Raw genomic sequence first — 21,058 nt, forward strand, 5'->3', positions numbered from 1 at the left:
CTTCAGGAAAATCCCAGATTAGCTCTGCTCCCTCCAGGTCCACTGTTTGTTAATGACTTCGCTGTACATGCCTGACAGCAGATCATGATGTCCAAAGAAAAGAAAAGCTACAGTAAATTCTAGATATACATAAAACACCTGCATCGTCAGACCAGCTCTTAATGTATTTCAATGGCAGACATAATATTATGTGCCAAAAACTCAAAACGTTTTCTATTAAATCTAATCAGAAGGAGCACAAAGTGGGCAGTTTTTTCACAAGCAGAACAGGATTTTTATTCAGCTGACAGTTTTGACTGCACAAAAAAAAGAGCTGATGGGTTCACCTCAGTACAGTGTCAGATAAGCTGACTGCAAGCTTTAAATTGTTTGACACATGCACCACTTAACCACTTACAGAGAACACAATGTACCTCTGACTCCAGGTATTTAAAAATGCATAACTGTTCAAACACTGAAAGTCAGATAAAGAGACACTTTACCCACTTAAAAAAGCTTTCAGGTTTTGTACAAAGGTGTATGGATAATAAATGAGAGCCATTAGGTGTTTCTAATCAATCTGTTCAGTCGACTTTCTCCTCTCAGGGAGAAGTCCACTGAGCGCTGGAATGAAGAGACATTTTCGCCATGAATGCAAATGACACACAGTGAGGCTGTGATCACACACCAACACAGAGTAGTATTTAATTAATCAAACCAGTGAGCATAGTAGGAAGATAGTTTACTTCTCTGCTGCTCAGAGGAAGATAACAGGAAGTTTCTCCTGCTCAGTATTCATGTAGGTGTTTGAGAGTCTATTCCAATTTATGTGAAACTGTCAGGGAAAATAACACAACATTCATTCGTTACACATTAGGGATAAGATTTCTTTAATGTAACAATCCTCACCAGACTTCATCGATTCACATTCATCAGTAAAATGAAAAAAAACCTGAATCACATCGTTTCAAACTGTGAGGAAGTTTACTTTCCTCCAGCTATTTCATAATGTAGCTGAATTTTCTGTAAGAGCCCCTGCTGAGCCTGATGCAGAAACTGTCATCTCTCATTGATGACAAAGTTTTACTCTGGGATGGAACGAATATAGTTTCTTCCTGATTTGAAGCTATTTTAAAAACTCTCACCTGTCATTTTCTCACCCTCACCTCCCCCTCTGTCTGCTTCACCAAGCTCCTCCACCACGATCCTCCTTTAACTTAAATCATCCCATTTTCAATAAAGATTTCATTCTCTTCTGTTCACCTTTAAACAACAACAACTGAGGGATTTATGTTTGCAGCCTGTTCATTACAGGGTGATCAGACATCAGAGTGATGCTGATACAGTTCTTCTTGATGAAGGCTTCAATACAAAAGGCAAAGCATCCAAGGGGTGATACAGCATTCAAACCACCGTGATAAGAACTAACTGTGACCACTAGGGATGGGTACCTTTCACATTTAATTGATACTGGCAATCAGTGTTAGTACTCAACGGTACCAATTTTTGGTACTTTTGTGTGTATTTTCAATTTAACATTTTTATTTCTCAATACATATATTTACAATGCTTTGTTTATGTCCAGCATGAAAAATCGCCAACTCTTCCACTCCTTCACAGTCACAAGGAAATGTTCAGGTACCTAAACACGGGACCATTTGATTATATGAGAATCGGCACTCGGTAAAACAGACAGAATAGTCCTTTAAAAATACCTGATTCCATACCCATCCGTAATGAGCACAAAAGCTAAGTTTGAGAAAAAGTCGTCTAGCATGACAACCTCTGGAAAATGATCTATAATAAAGCCAGTTAGCAGGAGGCGATGTAAATCTCTTGGCTTCATCAATTTTAATATTGTGGCTGTCCATTGAAAAAAAACACATCTCCAAAATTCTTCTTTTCTAGGAGCATGCAAAAAATGTTTTTCTCATATACTAACTTTCAAAATAAACACAAAATGCCGTGACATGACCTATACAAGACCCAAAATGAAAACATAATATCATCCATGAACCTTTTAATATTTCAAATAGATTTGCATGTATGACTGCAAGCAGTGACAGACATGTACGTTTTAATAGAGAGGCACCAATCAATCTGTGCCGATTTCCTTAATTTTGGGAGATCAGTGATCAGTGATGGGGGATCAGTGATTGGCCCATTGTAACATATGAAACTGATCTTATATAGCTCTGGGAAGGTCAGACAGCCAGCCTTTGTTGCTTTTTGCTGAGAGACCTAAAACTCAGGACACTTTGTTAAAGTTAAAACATAAAGATTTTATTTTTTCACAAGTATTGTGATTGATTTTCAATAAAATACCATTGAAACATTGAAGGTATATGCTGTCAGTTATAAAAAATAAAAATCAGTAGTGGTCGGCCACTATTATTTATAATGCACTGGAGTGACGTTTATCATAAACCTTGGTATCCAGGTTTATGTCTCATTATGTTGGTAAACAATAGGCAGAGGACCGTTCTATGATTCCACGCTGGGCGATATACCCTAAAATTATATCATGATATTTCAAGGAAATTTGCAATAACAATATTTTTGGCAATATGGAGGAAAAAATTGAACAACTTATTATTAGTGGTTGCTGCTTCTGAATAACAGCATTTTTATCGCACACACAGTATGGAAGACGTTTTTTCCAATCATTAACTACTACTACAAAAGCTTGAAATGTAAGCACAATTAGTAGGTCAGATCCAGAGGAAATCTGACGTTTTGGAGGAGGAAAAGTCAATCTTGCAGGTGAAAAACTTCATATTTCTATATGACACAACACGTCTTTCTATAAGGAAACCAGCAGAAAGCAATAGACATGGACTGAAGGTGCTGAAGTTTTGGGAGGGCCAGATGAGCTTAACATACTAATTAATGACCATGAAAGTACGTTATCATGGGCGGGATTCCTGCAGGAACATGTTGTTCTCCTGTGATCTCGGGTATCCAGCTGCTATGGGCGCTGCCCTCTGCTGTGCTGCGCGTCCAAAGATGCATCCAGTATGAATTGGGACACAGCCAAAATCTGCGGACCTGCGCTGCACGGTGCTCACTCTTTATGTGTGAAAGAGGGGTGATGCTAATATAGGGTCCAGACATTCGGCTCGACTACACGTCCATCGTAGAGACAACAAATCCACTGATACTAACGTAACTTTCACGTCCTCCTCATGTGTCTTTATAGCCTGGTTGTATTCGGCCGTGTGTTTCAACTTTAGGTGGTGGAACATGTTTGTGGCGTTGCCACCCTTCCCGGTAATAGTTCTCCTGCACATTTTGCATTTAATGTGTTTTGCTGTGTGTCTGATCTTTGGTAGCCAAACCACCTCCACATCACTGAGGAAGCTCCTCTTTCAGGCACTAAAGCCTCATGTCAGGATTAAGTTGATGCTGCCGACTACTTTTGCTCTCTGCCATCGTTGTTTTGTACACAGCAGGGAGCGTCAAACGTAATTGCGCCTCTGCACTACAAATATTGCAAAATGACAAATTTATATCGTAATTTTTTTTTTTACCGGTATTATCGTAGATATTGTGATATGGCACTCCCCTATTCCACATGGCACATTATCCTAATCATTCCTTTTTCCTGGGACCCCTAAAATTATGATTATTTAAAGGCCAGTAGTCTGATACTGACGTGTGCACAGCAGCCTGTTTGTGGCTCGAGGAAATCACATCGCTTCTGTGCAATAGTGGACAACTATACTTTGAACCATGAGAGAACGCAGTGTTTTCCACAAAAAATGATACATTACAGAGCCCACCAGACGTAAAAATCTCCTCCTGCTAGAGAGGCACATCAGGGTGATACAGGTGTAATAACTAGATAAAGTAATAAAATGTCTTTCCTTTGGTCATCTGGGTCTCCAACACTGACAATGGTTGGAGGAGACTGCGGCTACACTATGTGTCGTAGAAAGGCAGATTTTTCAAAAGTGGAGATCCTTGTTTCTTATTGGGCAGCGATGATCTACAGCCTATGATACAGTTTAGATGTTTTGTGAATCTGTAAAAATGTTCATCTTAGCTGTTATGATGTTTATCAGAATAAGTGTGTCAGACAGCCCCAGGTGGACATTTGAGGAAAGATTTTTTAGGACTTACACAGCACCTCCTTTCTCTCAAAAATGGAAATTACTGCTTAATACACGCACAAGCTGCCTCACACAGGCTCAAGCTTTGTACTATTGTGCCACCATGTTCAACATAAAACACCTAATTGCTGTGGCAGCCATTAAATGATGACAATGACCACAGTGGGAGTTGGAGAGAGTTTGTTGGGGTGTGTGTAATTATTCAGACAGACAAAAGACGAGGTTGAGGCTGTGTCAGAGCAGATTCACAGTCTGTGGTCAGTGCATTCAGCAGGATCTCTAATGATGTTCACTTACAGGCTAAATCAGCAGAGCTTTGTTTACCTCTGCGCTGAGAGTGCAGGCCCCACTGAGAGAAAGACGGTACTGGGAAGAGACATGGGTCTGCTTAAATTAAAGCAAATGATCTGATGGTGAGGACAAGTGTTAAGAGAAGGATGAATGGTATCCATGGAAACAAAGCCAGGGGAGAAGCTCAAATGTTTAACTGTTTTTTGGAAAAGGCTCCTCTTCACACACTGCTGACAGCCAGCTCAGAAACCAGGGAAGAGGGGCTGAACAACACAAACCGAAGACTCTTGTCTAAACTGGACAAAGATTTTCAAGCTGCAGTTTCAGAATAAGGTTTCATATTTAACATGGGTTTTTGGGCAGTATTTATAGGGTTGCACAGTGGTACAGTGGTAGGTGCTGTTGCTTCACAGTAAGGAGATTCCTAGTACCCAGGCAGGAACCTTCTGCTTACTCTCATTTTCCAAAAGCACACTCATCAGGTTGATTGGTGACTCCAAATTGCCCATAAAATGGTAAATGGTAATTGAACTGTACTTCTATAACACACTGTCTCTCGAGTCTTTAGACCACTCAAAGTGCTTTTACATTGTTAGTCCCGTTCACACCACATTACCACACTGATGGCAGAGGTTACTATATTCAGTTATGGTCAATGCTATGTTCCCATTCACACACCCATGGCACTGCTCCAAACTTTGGCATGCAGACAGTAGGACATAAAGTAGAACCGCCAACATCTTTGATACAAAGACAATAGACTCCACCACTGAGCTAAAGCTGCCTCATCGGAATGGTCTTCTGTCTCAGTATGTTGGGCCTGTTGGGCCCCCATATCTCCATAGATATGAAGATACAAAGTTGTTGCTGTTGGTTGTGACTGCCTGTTGCGGCAGCTCTCCCTTCTTTGTCGGTTTATTGTAATTTTTTCGTCTCTTTTTGGTCATCTTTGTATTTGGAGTGGATCATCAGTTTGTATGGCTCATTTGTTGGTCATGGACACCAAAATGGTTGTGTATTCAGTGATATTTTTACTAATTTTGCTCCTGTGTTAGTCTGAAGATCTTACACATAACCATGGCTGCATTGTTTACATATGAGATTAGCAATAAGCAGCCTGTAGCATGCAAATGCTAACTGGTGCAAGGCCTGATGTCTTCCCACAAGGTGAGGAGAAGGAGGTGAGGATGACGTGCTGGTTCTCAGGTGTGAACTAAGAAGTGACGACATTGACCTGTCCGTCCACCTGTTGTTATTGGGAATGTAACACCTATCTCCAGTGAGATGGACAAGCTAGCCATGCTAACCCAGCAACAGAGGGAATACCAGAGGGCAGAGTAGCATCATGCTATTTACAGACATGGCTAAATGAGCTAACACTGGACACCAACACTACATTGGAGGAACTTCACCCTGCTGTGAGCAGACAGGATCCAGGAGACAGAGACTGAACAGACTGCTGAAGAAGCTCAGTCCTGGACCCTGTAGAGGTGGAGGCTGGCTGAACTGGAGAATGATGGACAAGCTGTCATCATCTATTTTCTTATGGACCTTTTTGCACTTTCTTACTTTTGTTTTCTTGATTGCTGCTGTGGCTCCCAAATTTCCCCTCGGGATAAATAAAGAATTTTCTATTCTATTCCATTCCATTCTATTCTATTCTATTCTATTCTATTCTATTCTATTCTATTCTGTTCTATTCTATTCTATTCTATTCTGTTCTATATTTTTATTGCAAATATCGTGGTCACTGTAGAAACCACTGAAAATGAGATATATGCAGCTGAAGTAAACACGCTTTCTTTCGAGTGAGCTAATGATGAGGGACTTTATAATGATGTCGTCCATTTGTTTGTTAGCATGCTGATGAAAGCATCACCCCTTTTCACCACTTCTGACAGCAGTAACCATCCAAGTCATTGTCATAGGTCATTTAGATAATGACAGAAGAAAACAACCAAGGTGAAAGAGGCAGGGCGAGTTAGCCATTTGGCACAAAGAGAAAATGAGGATGAAGTAAAATGGTTTGGCAAAATGAAGCAGAAGACAAAAAGAGAGCAGGAAGACTGTAGAGAGTGATGGAGGCAGGAGGGGTGAGGGGGGGAGGGGGGTTGAGACAACTGATGAAGATGAGCACACGAGTGAGTTGGACAGATCAGAAACATTTGGAGAAAGTGAGAGAGGTGTAAAGTCTGAACAGCAGGGACTAAAATGAAACTCATGTCCAGTTTTCACAGAGTTCAAGTTAAGGACAGAAACACTGCCACACATGGAGAGGCTTTCATGATGATTCAGAGTGGACTAGGTCACTGAACCAGATTGGATGATCTTCTTACCTTTGCTGAGGTCGGTGTCACAGGTCCTACTGGTGTGATTCCCCTTTTGACTGCTATGTCGCTGCTTGATGTTGTCACGGCAACTGTAACTGGTGTGGGCAGGAGGGAGGGGATGACCGGTAGAGGGAGGAGCCCTGGGCGGTTGTTGCCGTTAACGACAGTGGAGGCACTGTTGTGATTGGCTCCTCCATTGTGGAGGCCAGAAGGACGGATGTCTCTCCGCTCCCAGGGTCCCCGATAGTCCCCAAAGCGGTGGTGATGGCGTGACATCACTTCCTTTCAGAGGGAACTACTGGTGCAAGGCTGCAGAAAAAAACAGATAAAGTCCAGTTCAAGTTAATTCCTCCTTATCTAGAACACAAACTGAGAGAAAGAAGCCTCAGAAAGAGAAAGACGAAGTGACGGAAGTTTTAAAGAGATAAAAAGAAACCATGGAAGATAAAAAGTGTGGCATTCAAAGTGTATCAAGGCGAGGAAATGTTGACATTAAAGTGTAAATGCTCGTAGCATCTGCTCCAGACACATCCGACTGGCAATTGCTCTGCAGCTCATTTGTTGCTCTTAATTTCTGAGAGCTGAAACAAACAGGAGAGAAATGAGCAAATGAGGTCTATAAAAACACCATTAGTGCCAAAACCATAAGGAGCTAAATCTGTCACGGGGCTTCTTGCTGAACAAAGCAAGGTTAAAACAAAGCTGGGGAGCAAACACAACCAGCTTCACACATAGTGAAGTTCGCCTGAGGACAGTGCAGCAGTATCATGACCCTTTGGTAAAAACTCAGCTGTCTGAACACATAAAACCAACATATTGACCACTTAATTTCGTCAGATTGCCCCTGGTTTTCCATATTTTTCAAAAAAAAAAAAAAAAAAAAGACGAGCTGTGCTGGACAAAAAGGTGGGGTGACATCAGTATGGTGTGTGCAGCATTTACAGTGTTTTACTCTATGTCAGGGACCTGCAACCTTTACTTTCAAAGGAACCATTGTTTTCTCAGCTCACCTGGATGTAAGTCATTCTGGAGCCACAAAATCTGCTTTAGCTTCACAGGATGAAAAAGGGATAAAATTAAAAACATAGTAAAACTCTAGAAGAAAATTACCTACAGAAGAAATTTTTATTTGTTTATAAAGTTGTAAATGGGACTGCCATTGTTTTTATTTTTAATAAATTTTCAAATATTAAAAAAAGAATTTTCATAAAATTGCATATTTTTGCAAAATGTCTGACTTTTCAAAGCTTTCAAAAATTTTCAAAATAATTACATTTTAAAAAATGTGCCACAATCTAAAACAATTCCAAAATTTTGCCAAAATTTCATAGATTTCCAACAACAATTCATAAAAATTGTTATTTCAAAAATCTGATACATTTGCGAAGAATTTGTAAAAATCTATTTAAAAAATTGCTTAATTTTCCAAATTATGGATTTTAAATAATTTGTAGAATTTGCAGAAATCCAAACAATTTTGAAATTTGCAAAGAAAATGCAAAAACTTTGCAAGCTCTTCATTTTTTTCGCAAAAAAAAAATCAAAATTCCAAAAATCTGCAAAAAATAAAAAAATTGCAAACAAAAAAAAATTGTTAATGCATGATTTTATTTAGTGTCCGTGTCTTTAATTATCCATATCCTCTGTAAGAAAAAAAAAAAGAAATCTGTTCTTCAATACTTTTTAAAGCTACAAGGAGCCACTTCAAAGGAGTCAAAGAGCTGCAGCAGGTTGAAGACCCTTGCACTATTTCATTAACCAAAGCAGTGCAGGATCTGAGCAATGAAATCCATTGCTGAAGGGACCAAAGTACATTGCACTCCTCCTCACCAAAGGCACATTCTGCTTCTTGAGCCCCTGATAACAGATGATATAAATAAATTAGCTCAAACCAGGTCCAGCCAGTCCCCATATTAAATCCACAGGTCTGTGGGGGGAGAGTGACAGCAGATGGTAAATCTTTACTCTGCACACTGGAGTCTGTCACTCTGTGTTTTGACCCACAGAGAGAAGTGTAAGTTAAAAAGCTTACTCTTGCATGTGTAAAACAGTGTGAGCTACAAGCAAATGGCTGTGAACTAATACATTGTTTGGGCAGGCATAAATGAGAAAAAACTCCAACAAACTTGAGTAAAAGAACAACTCTGCTGCTTGGGAATCTTTAATATTATTAGCATAATGTGATTTTTGAATTGGACATTTAGACAGACCAAATGACTAAAATTTTTGGTGCGACAAGAATGTGTCACAGCCCCAAACCCCCTCACTCTATTTGCTGTTATGTTTGCCTCTGATTTTTCTACCTGTCATTTTTTTCACCATGTCATCTCTTGGCTTCTTTCATTCATTCCTTAACAACGTCTGCTCTGTCCAACTTTGACCTACCAATGCACAAAGAAAGTGGAAGCCAAACAGAGCAGTGAAAAGCTGCAATCCAACATCATCCTCCGTCTCCACAGTTACCTTTTTAAATAACCTCAAATTTTGCAAAAGAGGATGTTTGTACTTTCTCTAAAAATACAGGAGATACAGAGAGTGACACGGTGCCAGGTTACCTGAATAATGACAGAGCAAGCGTGTGGTACTATTTTCTTACAGAGCCTCACATTTCTTGAAGAAATAAGAGGGATACCAAATGATTTTTCACAGGAAAAAAAGGGTGACGCCTCAAATACACCAGATACGTCTGCAGTCTGGCTCCCCTCTTTTGTGTGTTGACAGCGTTTGTCAACTCACACCGGCTGCATGTTGAGTCCAGCAATCTGCATGACTGACAGACAGTTGGAGTTGCAAGACCGAGAAGTTCCCGCGCTTCCCACTCCATTGATGAGTCTCTCTTCATTCATGTTGGGCTGTAAAACATCAAACTTGCCAACTCCTGGTCCAGCTCCACTCATTATGTCATCAAAGTCAAGCTAAATACGATCTGGATTTAAACGGAAACCTATCTGATCTGAGGGAGAGGAGCAGGACCAAAACTGTATCTAGTGTATTTCGGCGATGATATAGAAAAAGCGTGTGTGTGTGTGTGTGTGTGTGTGTGTGTGTGTGTGTGTGTGTGTGTGTGTGTGTGTGTGTGTGTGTGTGTGTGTGTGTGTGTGTGTGTCCTGAAGACCAAGAAACAAGGGCATCCTTGAGAACAAATCTGCAGCATTATTCAGAAAGGCAGTGCATAAAGTTTCCAAGAGCCCATAAGAGAGAGCTTTGTGGAATGACCTTGAGTAAAACTGGATCTTATTGCCACAAAGAGAAGAAAAAAATCAAAGCAGTAAAAAAAAAAAAAAAAACTTTTTTATATAAATATTAGGGCTGGGAAGATGTGCTTTTCCACTTATTTTATTCTTTTATAATTTACAGGATGACGCTTCAGTCTGAATTGGGATTCTTTACTGATTCCAATTTTTGTAAATTTTAGTTTGTTTTTTTTAACTGCAGACCATGTGAAAAAGCTAGATGAAGATGATGATGTCTAAAGACTATATAAGGAATGATATCTTCCCCCAAAAATGCACATCACATTTGAGTCAGATTTTAGGATTTATTCAGGGCGACCACATTCTCAACTTTTTCCAACCCAGCTTATAAAAAAAGATTAAAATAAAGGAATAAAAATTTAAAAAATGAAAAGAAAAAAAGATTTTTGAACAAAAAAATTCCTGTTTGAAATCATTCAACAAAAAATCTCTATACTGCAGTTTATCAAATTTTTTTCTAACCCTTAATATATATATTTTAGAAATGGCTGCAAAATGTAAGTAAAACAAATTAAAGTATCCCTTTTAAACTAAGTTTGTAAAAATATTAAAATCACTGGAATTGACTCAAAGAGATAATCAAATTAAAGTTCAAAAACAAGACTGCATCTTATATTGGGCAGAGTAAGTAGAACAAAAGAATTCAACATGGTCAGGGATGGTATATTCACTGTACTAGCTTTCCATTTTAATATGTGCACTATCGTCCCCATCATCCCTTGACTTTTTGTGTATGCATGTCTGACAGCTTGTAGCGTGTCACTTAGATGAATCCCTCAGCATGTCTTGTTTTACTAAATAACAGAGGGATTCAGGGGTCTCATTAAAAGACTCTTAAATAATTTTCACAATCTTCACTTTCTGTTACTCCTTAAAAGACTGCTGCTGTGTGTTGTTGTATGAGCACGTTGACTTGAGGCAGAGAGTGTATGCTGCGTGTGTTTCTGCTTAAGGCCAATGAAAAAGGAGAATTTAGCTCTCGGAGTTGCCTGTGGAAAGTAACAGCCAGCACACCTGTGGACTCTGCCAGAGCAGATAAACACTCGTATACATCACATTTGCAGTGACACTTTGCTCAGGCTGGGCTGCTCCAGGGGAAAACGAGCCAAGAAAGATCGGCCTATTTCCCTCACATCCAGTGATCACAGAGTCAGCCGTGGACAGAACAATAGCCTCTGAGAGGAGAGATGATGACCTCTGCTGCAAGACGTGCACATGGAGCCAAACCCGCTCAGAGCCTTTTTTAAGTTTTATAAGAGACTAATGACATCATTTCAGCCAATTCTTAAGCAATTACTGCTGCTCTGCAGCTCCTACAATCCTGTCAGCATGTTAATAATCTTACCAGAAGGTGACAGACTTTCCATACCAAATGTTTTTTCCTCTCTCCAAAAATGAAACAACAATTGATGAATGAGAATCCCATGCTGAGAGATGGAGAACTAAACAAAGAAAGATCATCATTATTCCTCTGGAAGCCTAAATAGTGAGAACAAGGATCCAGTTTCCAAAACGATCATCTGAGTCTGAGACAGGTGAAAATATGATGTCAGCAATCAAACCTAATGGCCTGACTGGCTGACTGGCATCTCCATTAGACTGTCAGTCATCCAAAAAGCTGCAGAGGAGTCAAAGTGTGTGTTGGCTGCTGGGTATTTTTTTTTCGTTCTCAACTTAAGATGCTGGTTTATTCACATTCATCATACACATTGGTATGCATTTAGTATGATACAATAGTGTTGACGCATTTTTATCTAGGGCTGTAACGATTAGTCGACATAATCAACTCGTCGACTATAAAAATTAATCGACACAAATTTTAACAGTCGACATGTATTATTATTATTATTATTATTATTATTATTATTATTATTATTATTATTATTATTATTATTACCGTTATTATTATTATTATTATTATTATTATTATTATTATTATTATTATTATTATTATTATTATTATTATTGTTACCATTATTATTATTATCATTATTATTATTATTACCATTATTATTATTATTATTATTGTCATATGGTGAAATGAAATACCAGAATATTGATGAGGAAATATTGGCACTGCGCGCTGATGAGACTGCATCTCCGGCTTGGACAGCCTTACAGCTCCCTGTGTTTGGCGCCTGATAACGTGATTTAGAGAGTCTTTTTCACTCTCCATTTTAAATAGTTTTTCAGGGTCTGAGTCACAAACTAGTGTCAAAACTCCCCTAACTTTTTATAAAAGGGGACATTTTTTCCGATGGAGCTCTCACACACAAGCTCACACTGCACCGGTAAAACTCAGCGGGGAGGAGGAGGGGCGGAGTGCGCATGAGCGAAGTGGAAGTAGCGCATGTAGAGAAACAAAACTTAACGCGCTGCTATGGAGAGCTGGGAGAGAGTCAAGCGGGATCATACAGAAAGCAAAGCAAGCCCCATTGTGCAAATAAACATTAAAAAATAATCTAAGTCTCTAATAAGTGGTCTTGCCAACCAACACTGCGAACAACAACTTAATTTCCTCGTAACCTGCTTCATTCATTTTGAGATTTATTTATTTATTTGTTTGTTTATTTTTTGTATTTAACTCATATGTTTATGTCATCTGAATGAAATTAAGACAAAAAAAAAAAAAAAACAAGCATGAAACGGGGCTGACCAATCAGATGTGAGAACCTAACTCTGGGTAAATGCAGTGAAAATGCAACACACGTTGATTTTAAAGGTCTGAAAATTTCACAGGCCAAGTTGGGTTGGAACACAAAATAACCATGATTAATTGACTAATGTAAAAACAAAAAAAAAAAAAAAAAAAAAAACGATAGATTAGTCAACATTACAAATAATTGTTAGTTGCAGCCTTATTGTTATCAAAACCACATCATGCATCAGTTTTAAATGTAACATTAGATTTATATGATGTGGGTGAGCAGGTGGAAAAGAAGATATCAATAGGAGGTAGAAGCATAGTGTGGGAGTGCATGTGTGTGTTTATTGTGAACAAACACAAAAGTCTGCACGTGTGTATCAGCTGAGGTTGACATCATCCTGACCTCACGTATTACCAAGGAGACGTCCTGCACGTTCTTGTGTGAGGCGTACAATCATGCAGAACCACAACCTTTAATAACTTAAGTTCCTTGACAACAGCTGAGTGATTAGCCAAAATAATAAGTTAGCTGAGGGGTGTGAGACACACACCCTGAGAACAGCATCTGTCACTCTGAGGCGGCATGCAGCGTGTCAGGCGTGTGTGATGGAGCTGCGTTAATAAAGCCTTATGGGAAAACACAGGGAGCTGCAGATAGATGTGAGGAAAGAGGGAGTGTAACAGATGGACAGGACGTGGCAGAGATGAGGAGACAGCTAGACAGTGTAAGTGAGAAAGCAGATGAGAAACAAAAGCAGTAAAGTGTGTTTGAGTGTGTGTGTGTGTGTGTGTGTGTGTGTGTGTGTGTGTGTGTGTGTGTGTGTGTGTGTGTGTGTGTGTGTGTGTGTGTGTGTGTGTGTGTGTGTGTCTATGTGATACCCAGAATAGAGAAAAGGTGTTAAAAGACCAGATTAGCAAGGGATGGATTGAGTTTCAAACTTCTGTTCTAGGATGTGATGTTTGCTGGGCTTGCACATTTTGACCTGCACTCAATACCCCCCAGCTCCTTCATCGACCACAGATACTTCACAAGATGAAGGCCTCTGGTCTTGATCTTTAATACACAGGCATGCACATACACACACACACACACACACACTCACATACACACAGACACCTGCTACATTACAGAAGCCTCTTAATGATCAATTTGTCCATCTGCAAGTCTGGCTGTTACAAGGGGCAGGAAAGTAGGTGTAATGTTACTTTAAGGGGACAAGATATGGTGGTAAATGAGAGGCCCTGTGGGACATGCACTCAGACAACCACAAACACACACACAAAAACACACACCAATAGAATTTGCACACCAGTAAATGTGCTGACAGTTCCTCCAGGACATCAGAGGTATCCATCCTTATATTTAAATAATGGAAGAGACTGTGGGTACAGGAGCAGCCCAGGGCGATGTAAACCAGAGTCTGAGGCTTTTAAATTCTGCTTCTTAGCTGGAGTCTGTACAGGACCCAGCAGATGTTGACGTTACAGTCAGATGGGATAGAGATACAAATGCCAAAGAGAGAAATCTAACTACTTTTCGACACAGGCATACACAAACATACACAAACATACAAAATAACTGGGTGCTACTACAATCTTAGCTACACAATCCAAATATCTATTTATTTGGATATCCTTCTTTCCAGCATCTTTGAATTTTTATCCTCCATGGTAAAATATTGATTGATGAAGCAAGCCGATCTTCCGGAAAAGCACCAGCATGTCCTGAGTATTTTTAGCTTTTCCTTTTAAGAATGTGATACAGGAGACACCTCAGTGATGTTTCAGAAGAAGAGAAATACAAGTACTTCCAAATAAATAAACTAGAGAAAAAGGAAAGCAGAGTTGTGACTTTATTGGCTCTTTCATTGGGAATATCTGTATTTGTACAGGAAATGTAGGGACTGGTAAGGGAAGGAGAAAAGCTAATCTCAAAGAAAAGGGGAGATGAATGCAGCTACCTGCTGGCATGGAAATCAGCAAACCCAGTGTGAGCCATGCTGGCCCTAAGTGGGATTGAGCATTAGCAGGCCCAATTAATCCCAGTGGCTTGAGAAGGCAATTTGCCTCAATCTTCTTAAAGCCATTAGTGGTCGAAGTGGAATTCATGGACATCGTACAGTCATCAGTGTATCATGAAACGTGGGATTCCTCAAACAGGGGCCACCAGTTGAAACGCCCTTCACAGCTTTCATTTGAGCACATTGTCACAGGCTGACTGAGCTAAAACAAGCAAAGAAAAGTGATCAGATAAACCAGTAATAAGCAAAAGCTCTAACCTTGATCCATTTGCTTATTTCAAATGAAAAAAAAAAGGATTTACACTGAAGATCCTGTGGGGAGTATTGTGAATGTACTTTATTCATTAATCTGAAACCCTAATGGATAAACACTGATGGGTGATATTAGAGATGGGTACCTTTTAACATTAGAAATAATACGGTACCAATTCCCAGTACCTGACAAACGGTATAGGTACTCAACGGTAACAATTTTCGGCACTTTTGTGTGCTTACGTGATAAAAAAAAATCAATTTGTTAAAAAATAAAAAGTTAATTCTTTTTACTTTAACATATTTATTCTTCAATATATAACCCTGTAATGCTGTGTTCATGTCCAGCATGGAAAATCACCTACTCTTCCACTTCCTCACAGTCACAAAGATGCATTTAGGTACCTAAACATAGAGCCTTTTGATTTTACCTAAATTGGTACCGGTACTTTGACAGAATTTGGTCCATACCTATAAAAGTACCTAATTCGGTACCCATCCCTTGGTGATATGCACACACTGCCTCAGTTTCCAAGAGACTTACACTCCCTGATCATTTTCACTTTGACAAAGCATTCAAGTATCTGAAACATCCCTCAGAAAGGATAATGAAAAACAGAAATATAAGGAAAACAGAAGGAGGACAGAGGAAAAAAAGCTAATGTTCCTCTCTCTATGCTTATCACTAAAACATTTTGGCATTGTTATGTTAGGGATGATATAAAACAATAGTTATCCTTGTGTTTCTCCTTTTACATATTTCTATTTCTTTCCTATATAATACATATTTTTCTGACAGAAATAAGGTGTTTGGATAAGTAATGAAGAGTCACTGTGTTGTTCTGAGTCTTTGAATGCATCATTCCTGGAGCGGGGGCTGGGTTCCCTTTAAGATGTCAAGGTAATCTAGAGAAGTGGCTCCAGCAGTGAAAAGGCCGGAATGGATGCACTGGACTGAACTACAACGCCAAGACACAGCAGACTCGGAGGACACCCTTTTCTTTTGGATTACTGGTGTGAAAGCTCTTTGCTTCCTAAAACTTTATCTAACCCATAACACTTGTATAAAACATTCTTCCAATCTGGGTAAGAGTCTCTAACTTCTACCTCAACAACACTTCTCCTCTTAGCGCACCACCTTCACACAAGGGTGCGGACTGAGCATAGACCTATCATATCTTTACATGATGGAGTAAGTAACACCCTTCCAGTGTCTGGTTATCTCTGGTCCTGAATGTTCATCAGCAAAAAAGCTGGAAATGCTCCCTCCATCACCTCACGCTGCTGCTCAGTTACTGAAAACACAAATCTACAACAACAACAAAAAAATTAAAAGTCATATGACATGAGGCTGGGGGACATAAAGCTTACGTGCTCATGTGTGTTGTGTATCCTCTGCAGCCCACAGCAGCTGTCGCCTTTTTTATGGCAGCATAAAAAATGTTCTTACGGCAGATGAGATTAACAAACACACACACACACACAGGCATACACACACACGTCACTAGGCATAGGTCTAACACACATACAAGGCACATGAAGCAAAGACAACCTTTGGGTGCTGGATTATTATAATAAATAAAACATGTTTGTTAATTTTTCAATATGCATGTGAGCATGTGTATGAATATGAGAACAGCTCTAGAGTCCAAATTATCTGGACGTCTGCTGCAGAGAGGGCAGCAGGCATACATCCCTTTCAACTCTAGCTCCTGTTCAGAGATCAGGAGATATAAACATAAAAGATGTAGCAGCAATGAGAATGAAAAAGAGAGCAGGAGAATTAAACGAGGGACACAATATGGTGAAGAGTGAGGACACAGAAGAAGAGATTTACAGCAGAGAAGGTTGGGAGCTTACAGGCTTTTGAAAACCAGCAATGGTCTGTCGTTCTCTGGCAACACGGGTTATGACATGTCCTCTGTCACCATAGCAATGCCCTCTTCAACTGTGATCTGTATCTCCCGGACATTGCAAGATGCTCTGGGGTTGGATTGTATCAGTACCCTCTCTGCTCTGCGACAAAGGCTCTACATTAGGCCCGTCTCTCCGTTACATGATTTCAAACAGGAGGGCTTTGACTCTGAGCTCACACAGAGCTACAAGAACCTTTAAGCAACATGTTTAGCTCCTGCCTGCTCCAGAAGACAAAGTCCTGCTGGTTGACCTGCAACCCAACCACAGGGTAGGATTTCTAAATCATGACCTCTTTTGCAATAACAGACTTAACCTGTTTTGCCCCACCTGCAACAACTGTTGCAAAAGTGTATCACTATCATTTTCTACTCAGAATAAAAAAATCAGTGTTACCAATGCATCTCTTTCCACTTATATGCCAGTAGACAACTTAGACCAATATTTTCGATTATAAAAAATAGTTTCCAAGTGGTTCCTGTCACATCACATGACATAATCTGCTTCCTGCTCCTGCCGGTGGAGGACATGGTGGATGCAAATCATTCTGGAAAGAGACGATTTTCATAAATTTCATATGATTTTCCCCCAAAACATATTTATAATTGTTTAATAATTCAAGTCTCTAGGGTAACTCTCTACCAAAAAATTGTACCTGGGACATATTTTTTTTTTTTTGTTCACGAGCTTAATTCTGTGAGTGGCAACAAAAGCTGCTGGTGGGCACATAGCTAGTCGAAAACTAAAGGAAAACACTGCCTGCAGGATTGCACACCAACCCCCCCCCCCCCCCCCCCCCCCACACACACACACACACACACACACACACACACACACACACAACTCACACACCACCTTTTTAATTTATTATGACTACATTATTGTTTTTTTTATGAATTTATTAATATTATAATTTATATCATTTCCATATAATTTTAGGTGACCTAGTGACAGGCTGTGTGACCACCAGCAGCAACTGTTGCCAGTCATAAAAAATACTATTTTCCTCAAAACAAAGTACAAAATGGAAAAAAGTAAATACATAACATTAATCAGAGGAACTTAAAAAAGCTATATGCCTTACAACTCTTAAAAAAATATGTGGCCATACCACCATGTCTAAGGTTTCCTGTTCCTAAGGAGGAACTATTAAAAAGCAGATTGAAATAGGGGTGTTAAAAAAAAATTACGGCCCAAAAGTTGGCAAAATGGAAAATGGTGAAATAAATTTGAAAGATGCACCATATAATCAAGAAAAAAAATGAAAGGACCCAAATTTTACTGCGTGAAACTGGGTGTCTGCACAAAATATTCATTTTCTGCAAATCTGACAATGAGGGATATGCATTTATACAACAGCTCTGTCTTACTAACAGCCAGTTTTTGTGCTTCTCCTCACATGCTCTACCCCATATACATTGGGGCTTGAGGGGCTACTGTAGTTAGGAGGTATAACTTTGAAATACAGCTGTCTCAACGTGTCAAACTTTGTTTAATGTTATTCAGGTTTGATAAAAAATAAATAAATAAATAGATAAATAAAAAAACAAGGCAGTGTCTAAAAACCGGTTTCAGTGTGTTTGACCCACTTCAACAGGATGTCTGTATTGAAGTTTGGGAAAACACTGTCAATCATCCTCCCTCCCATCAGTTGATGCTGATGAGTGAGCTAAAGCAAATGTAAACACTATGACTAAACTATTAGTTAAGTCGTAGTGTTTTGTATTGTATTGTACTGTCGTATCGTGAGTTGACCATTTTGTTACACCCCTAGCTTTAAATGCTTTTAATAAGTTTTATTTTCAAAGAACATGAAAAGGCAGTGATGGCTCTAACAGCTGACATTTCCTAAATCATTGAGCTTTATTTGCTAACAGAAGGTGCTCTGGTATGGCTAGTGTCCTCACAACTGAAGAGATCACTGGTCTGAATCCTCCAGTTTCGTAAAGTAAAAACTATCTTATGTCCATGAAATACTGAACAAGCAGTACTTTTCTACAACCTCTCTTAGCTCATTAGCACTTAGCCCTTGTGTTTCTGCTGCTATATTTTAGATATGAGATACTAAGGTGGATCCTTTGGGTGAGGAAATGCATCCGCAATGCCCTTGAGAGACAAACTAGACAACAGTAACATCCTGGTTGTAGCGTTAAGCTCCCTGGTGAGGAGGTGTGGAACTTAAGAGATACAGAAAACCCAACATTAAGTCATACTTTACACCAGAGCTGAGATAACAGGTGAAAACTTACACAAGGTGGATAAACTACACACATAGTTCTAAAAGACTGAATGTAAATTGATGCTAGTCTCCCCCCTGAGTGATGGCATGAGACATTTTCACTTTACTAAAAAAGTTAAAAAGAGAAACACTATAAGATGATGATAAGAAAATCATGTGGAGAAGCAATGTTCTGAGACAATTTTAGATCAGCGAGCTGTTTTGTAAATGAAAAAATTGGTGCTAATTTCCAACAGAGGCAATAACAATAAAACTAGAGCCAAACAGAGTTCAGATGAGCTGCAGCAACAAATTCCAACTCTGTCAGCTCCAAGACTTTCCATTATAATCAGTGACTGAGTCTGGAGTCAGGCGAGCCTCACTGCCAAGTTTGGTGCATCCAGTTATTGTTTTTTCCCCTACACAAGCACGGGCGCTATGTTACTTCAAGTCATACAAAATCTATCTCAAACAGACTTGGACCCAGGACAGTGCTCTCTCCTTAATCAAGCCAGGTCGTCTACTCCAGCTCCCTGTCACCTCCAGGGTTTGCAGGCAGACTCCAGATGAGCCAGGATGCCCCAGTGTGCCACAGCATATTACTCTACTCAAATCTCAACCTTCTCAAAAAAGAAAAAAAAAGGCAGACACCACAGTGACCTCAGTGCAGATGATTCTGTCTCTCCTGTTTTACAGGGGATGAACAATGAAGGAGAAACGTATCCTTATATCCTTCATTCTTCATTCATTTCATTTCTACGTCTTATCTTCTGTCTCTGAGTGTTTTATCTCTAAAAGCTGTCCTCTATCTCTGCCTGATGGAACTCAGTGTTTTACTCAGAGCCTCCACATTGAGTGAAGCAGCAACCCGGTCCGTCCCAGAGTAGCTGTTGGAGTAGTATAGATTAATGACACAGGAGACAGCTGAGGCAAGAGGAATGAACACAGAGAGCAGCTTCAATAACCCCAGAGAGAAAAAGAAAAGAGCTGAATGATAAGACGAGTGAAGCGTACATGGGATGTAAACTAAACTGTACCAGAGTCAAACTGTGGGGAACGTGCTCAGTTTTATATTCTTGCTATCTGACTGAGTAAAAACAAAATGAAGGGGTCAGTGTGTGTCATCTAAAAAAAGACCCTTTTTTTTGATAAGATGGGGCCTGACACTGCACAGATTTAATGAACAGGAACTTCAATTAATGCATTTAGTGCTTTAAAATGACAACAAAAACATTTAGCTTGTAATGAACTAGTCAGAGACAGACATTAACTGTGACTGAGGTCTTAAACAGCATAACAGCTTTAACCTAGTTCAGCATGAAGTTATATTGTAGTTATAATATAATGATTAAGTTTTTTTTCCAAATTCAAAATAGATTCACACAACTGATTCTGATATATTCAACAAACATACACTGCAAGGGTAATCTGACTATTTCTGTCATCTATGTAGATTAGGGGTCTTAAACTCAGATTACCTGAGGGCTACTAAGTATCCAATCTTGTCACAAGGGGGGCCACTTTAGGTGGTCCCCAAAAAATTAAAATAAAAAAAATCAAGATTTCTGCACTCACGCTTTATTTAGAGAATTTTCAGCGCGTTTTTTTTTTGGTTATCACACAAAAACACCGCTAAATAAGATTTCTTCCGCTCTGGTTTGGTCACAGCCATGTGTGCTAACAGGGCTAGCCATTGACGTGATGAGAGACTGCCCGTCTGCTATTTTCTCCTTGTGCTTTGAGCTCATGTGGTTAAAGTTCAAACTGATATTCTATGGCATGCAAGTTCAACACCACATATCTCACACCGTACATTAACTTCATCATTTTTGTCGAAGTACTTCCAGACATCACTTTTCTTGACTGACATGTTGCAAGTGCAGCAGACGGTTCTGCATTTGCTATGCTTTTGCTTTCAGTGTTGTAACACGTTCCTTGAGAGTTGCCTTGGTTGCCATAAAACAGTTGTTTTTACTGAAATCTGGCTTAGCTGATTTGTTTTCCTACCAAGTATCTTCAGTTAGGCAAAGACAAAAAGCT

General features: G+C 39.5%; 1 protein-coding gene across 3 annotated transcripts in view; it reads right to left on the minus strand.

Annotated features, from left to right (window-relative positions):
* The window catches only part of klhl29 (kelch like family member 29), a 182,681-nt gene that overhangs the window by 108,004 nt on the left and 53,619 nt on the right, over positions 1–21,058 (minus strand). For all 3 annotated transcript variants that reach the window (XM_074684737.1, XM_074684735.1, XM_074684736.1), the window contains one exon: positions 6,719–7,021. In XM_074684737.1, coding sequence (XP_074540838.1) covers positions 6,719–6,988 — 270 coding nt within the window. In that variant the 5' untranslated portion in view covers positions 6,989–7,021. The remainder of the gene's footprint in view (positions 1–6,718; positions 7,022–21,058) is intronic.

This window comes from Halichoeres trimaculatus, unplaced genomic scaffold (assembly GCF_033239565.1).
Source record: "Halichoeres trimaculatus isolate MK-OKI-2021-1 unplaced genomic scaffold, fHalTri1.1 fHalTri1_scaffold_13, whole genome shotgun sequence".
NCBI classification, from domain to species: domain Eukaryota; kingdom Metazoa; phylum Chordata; class Actinopteri; order Labriformes; family Labridae; genus Halichoeres; species Halichoeres trimaculatus.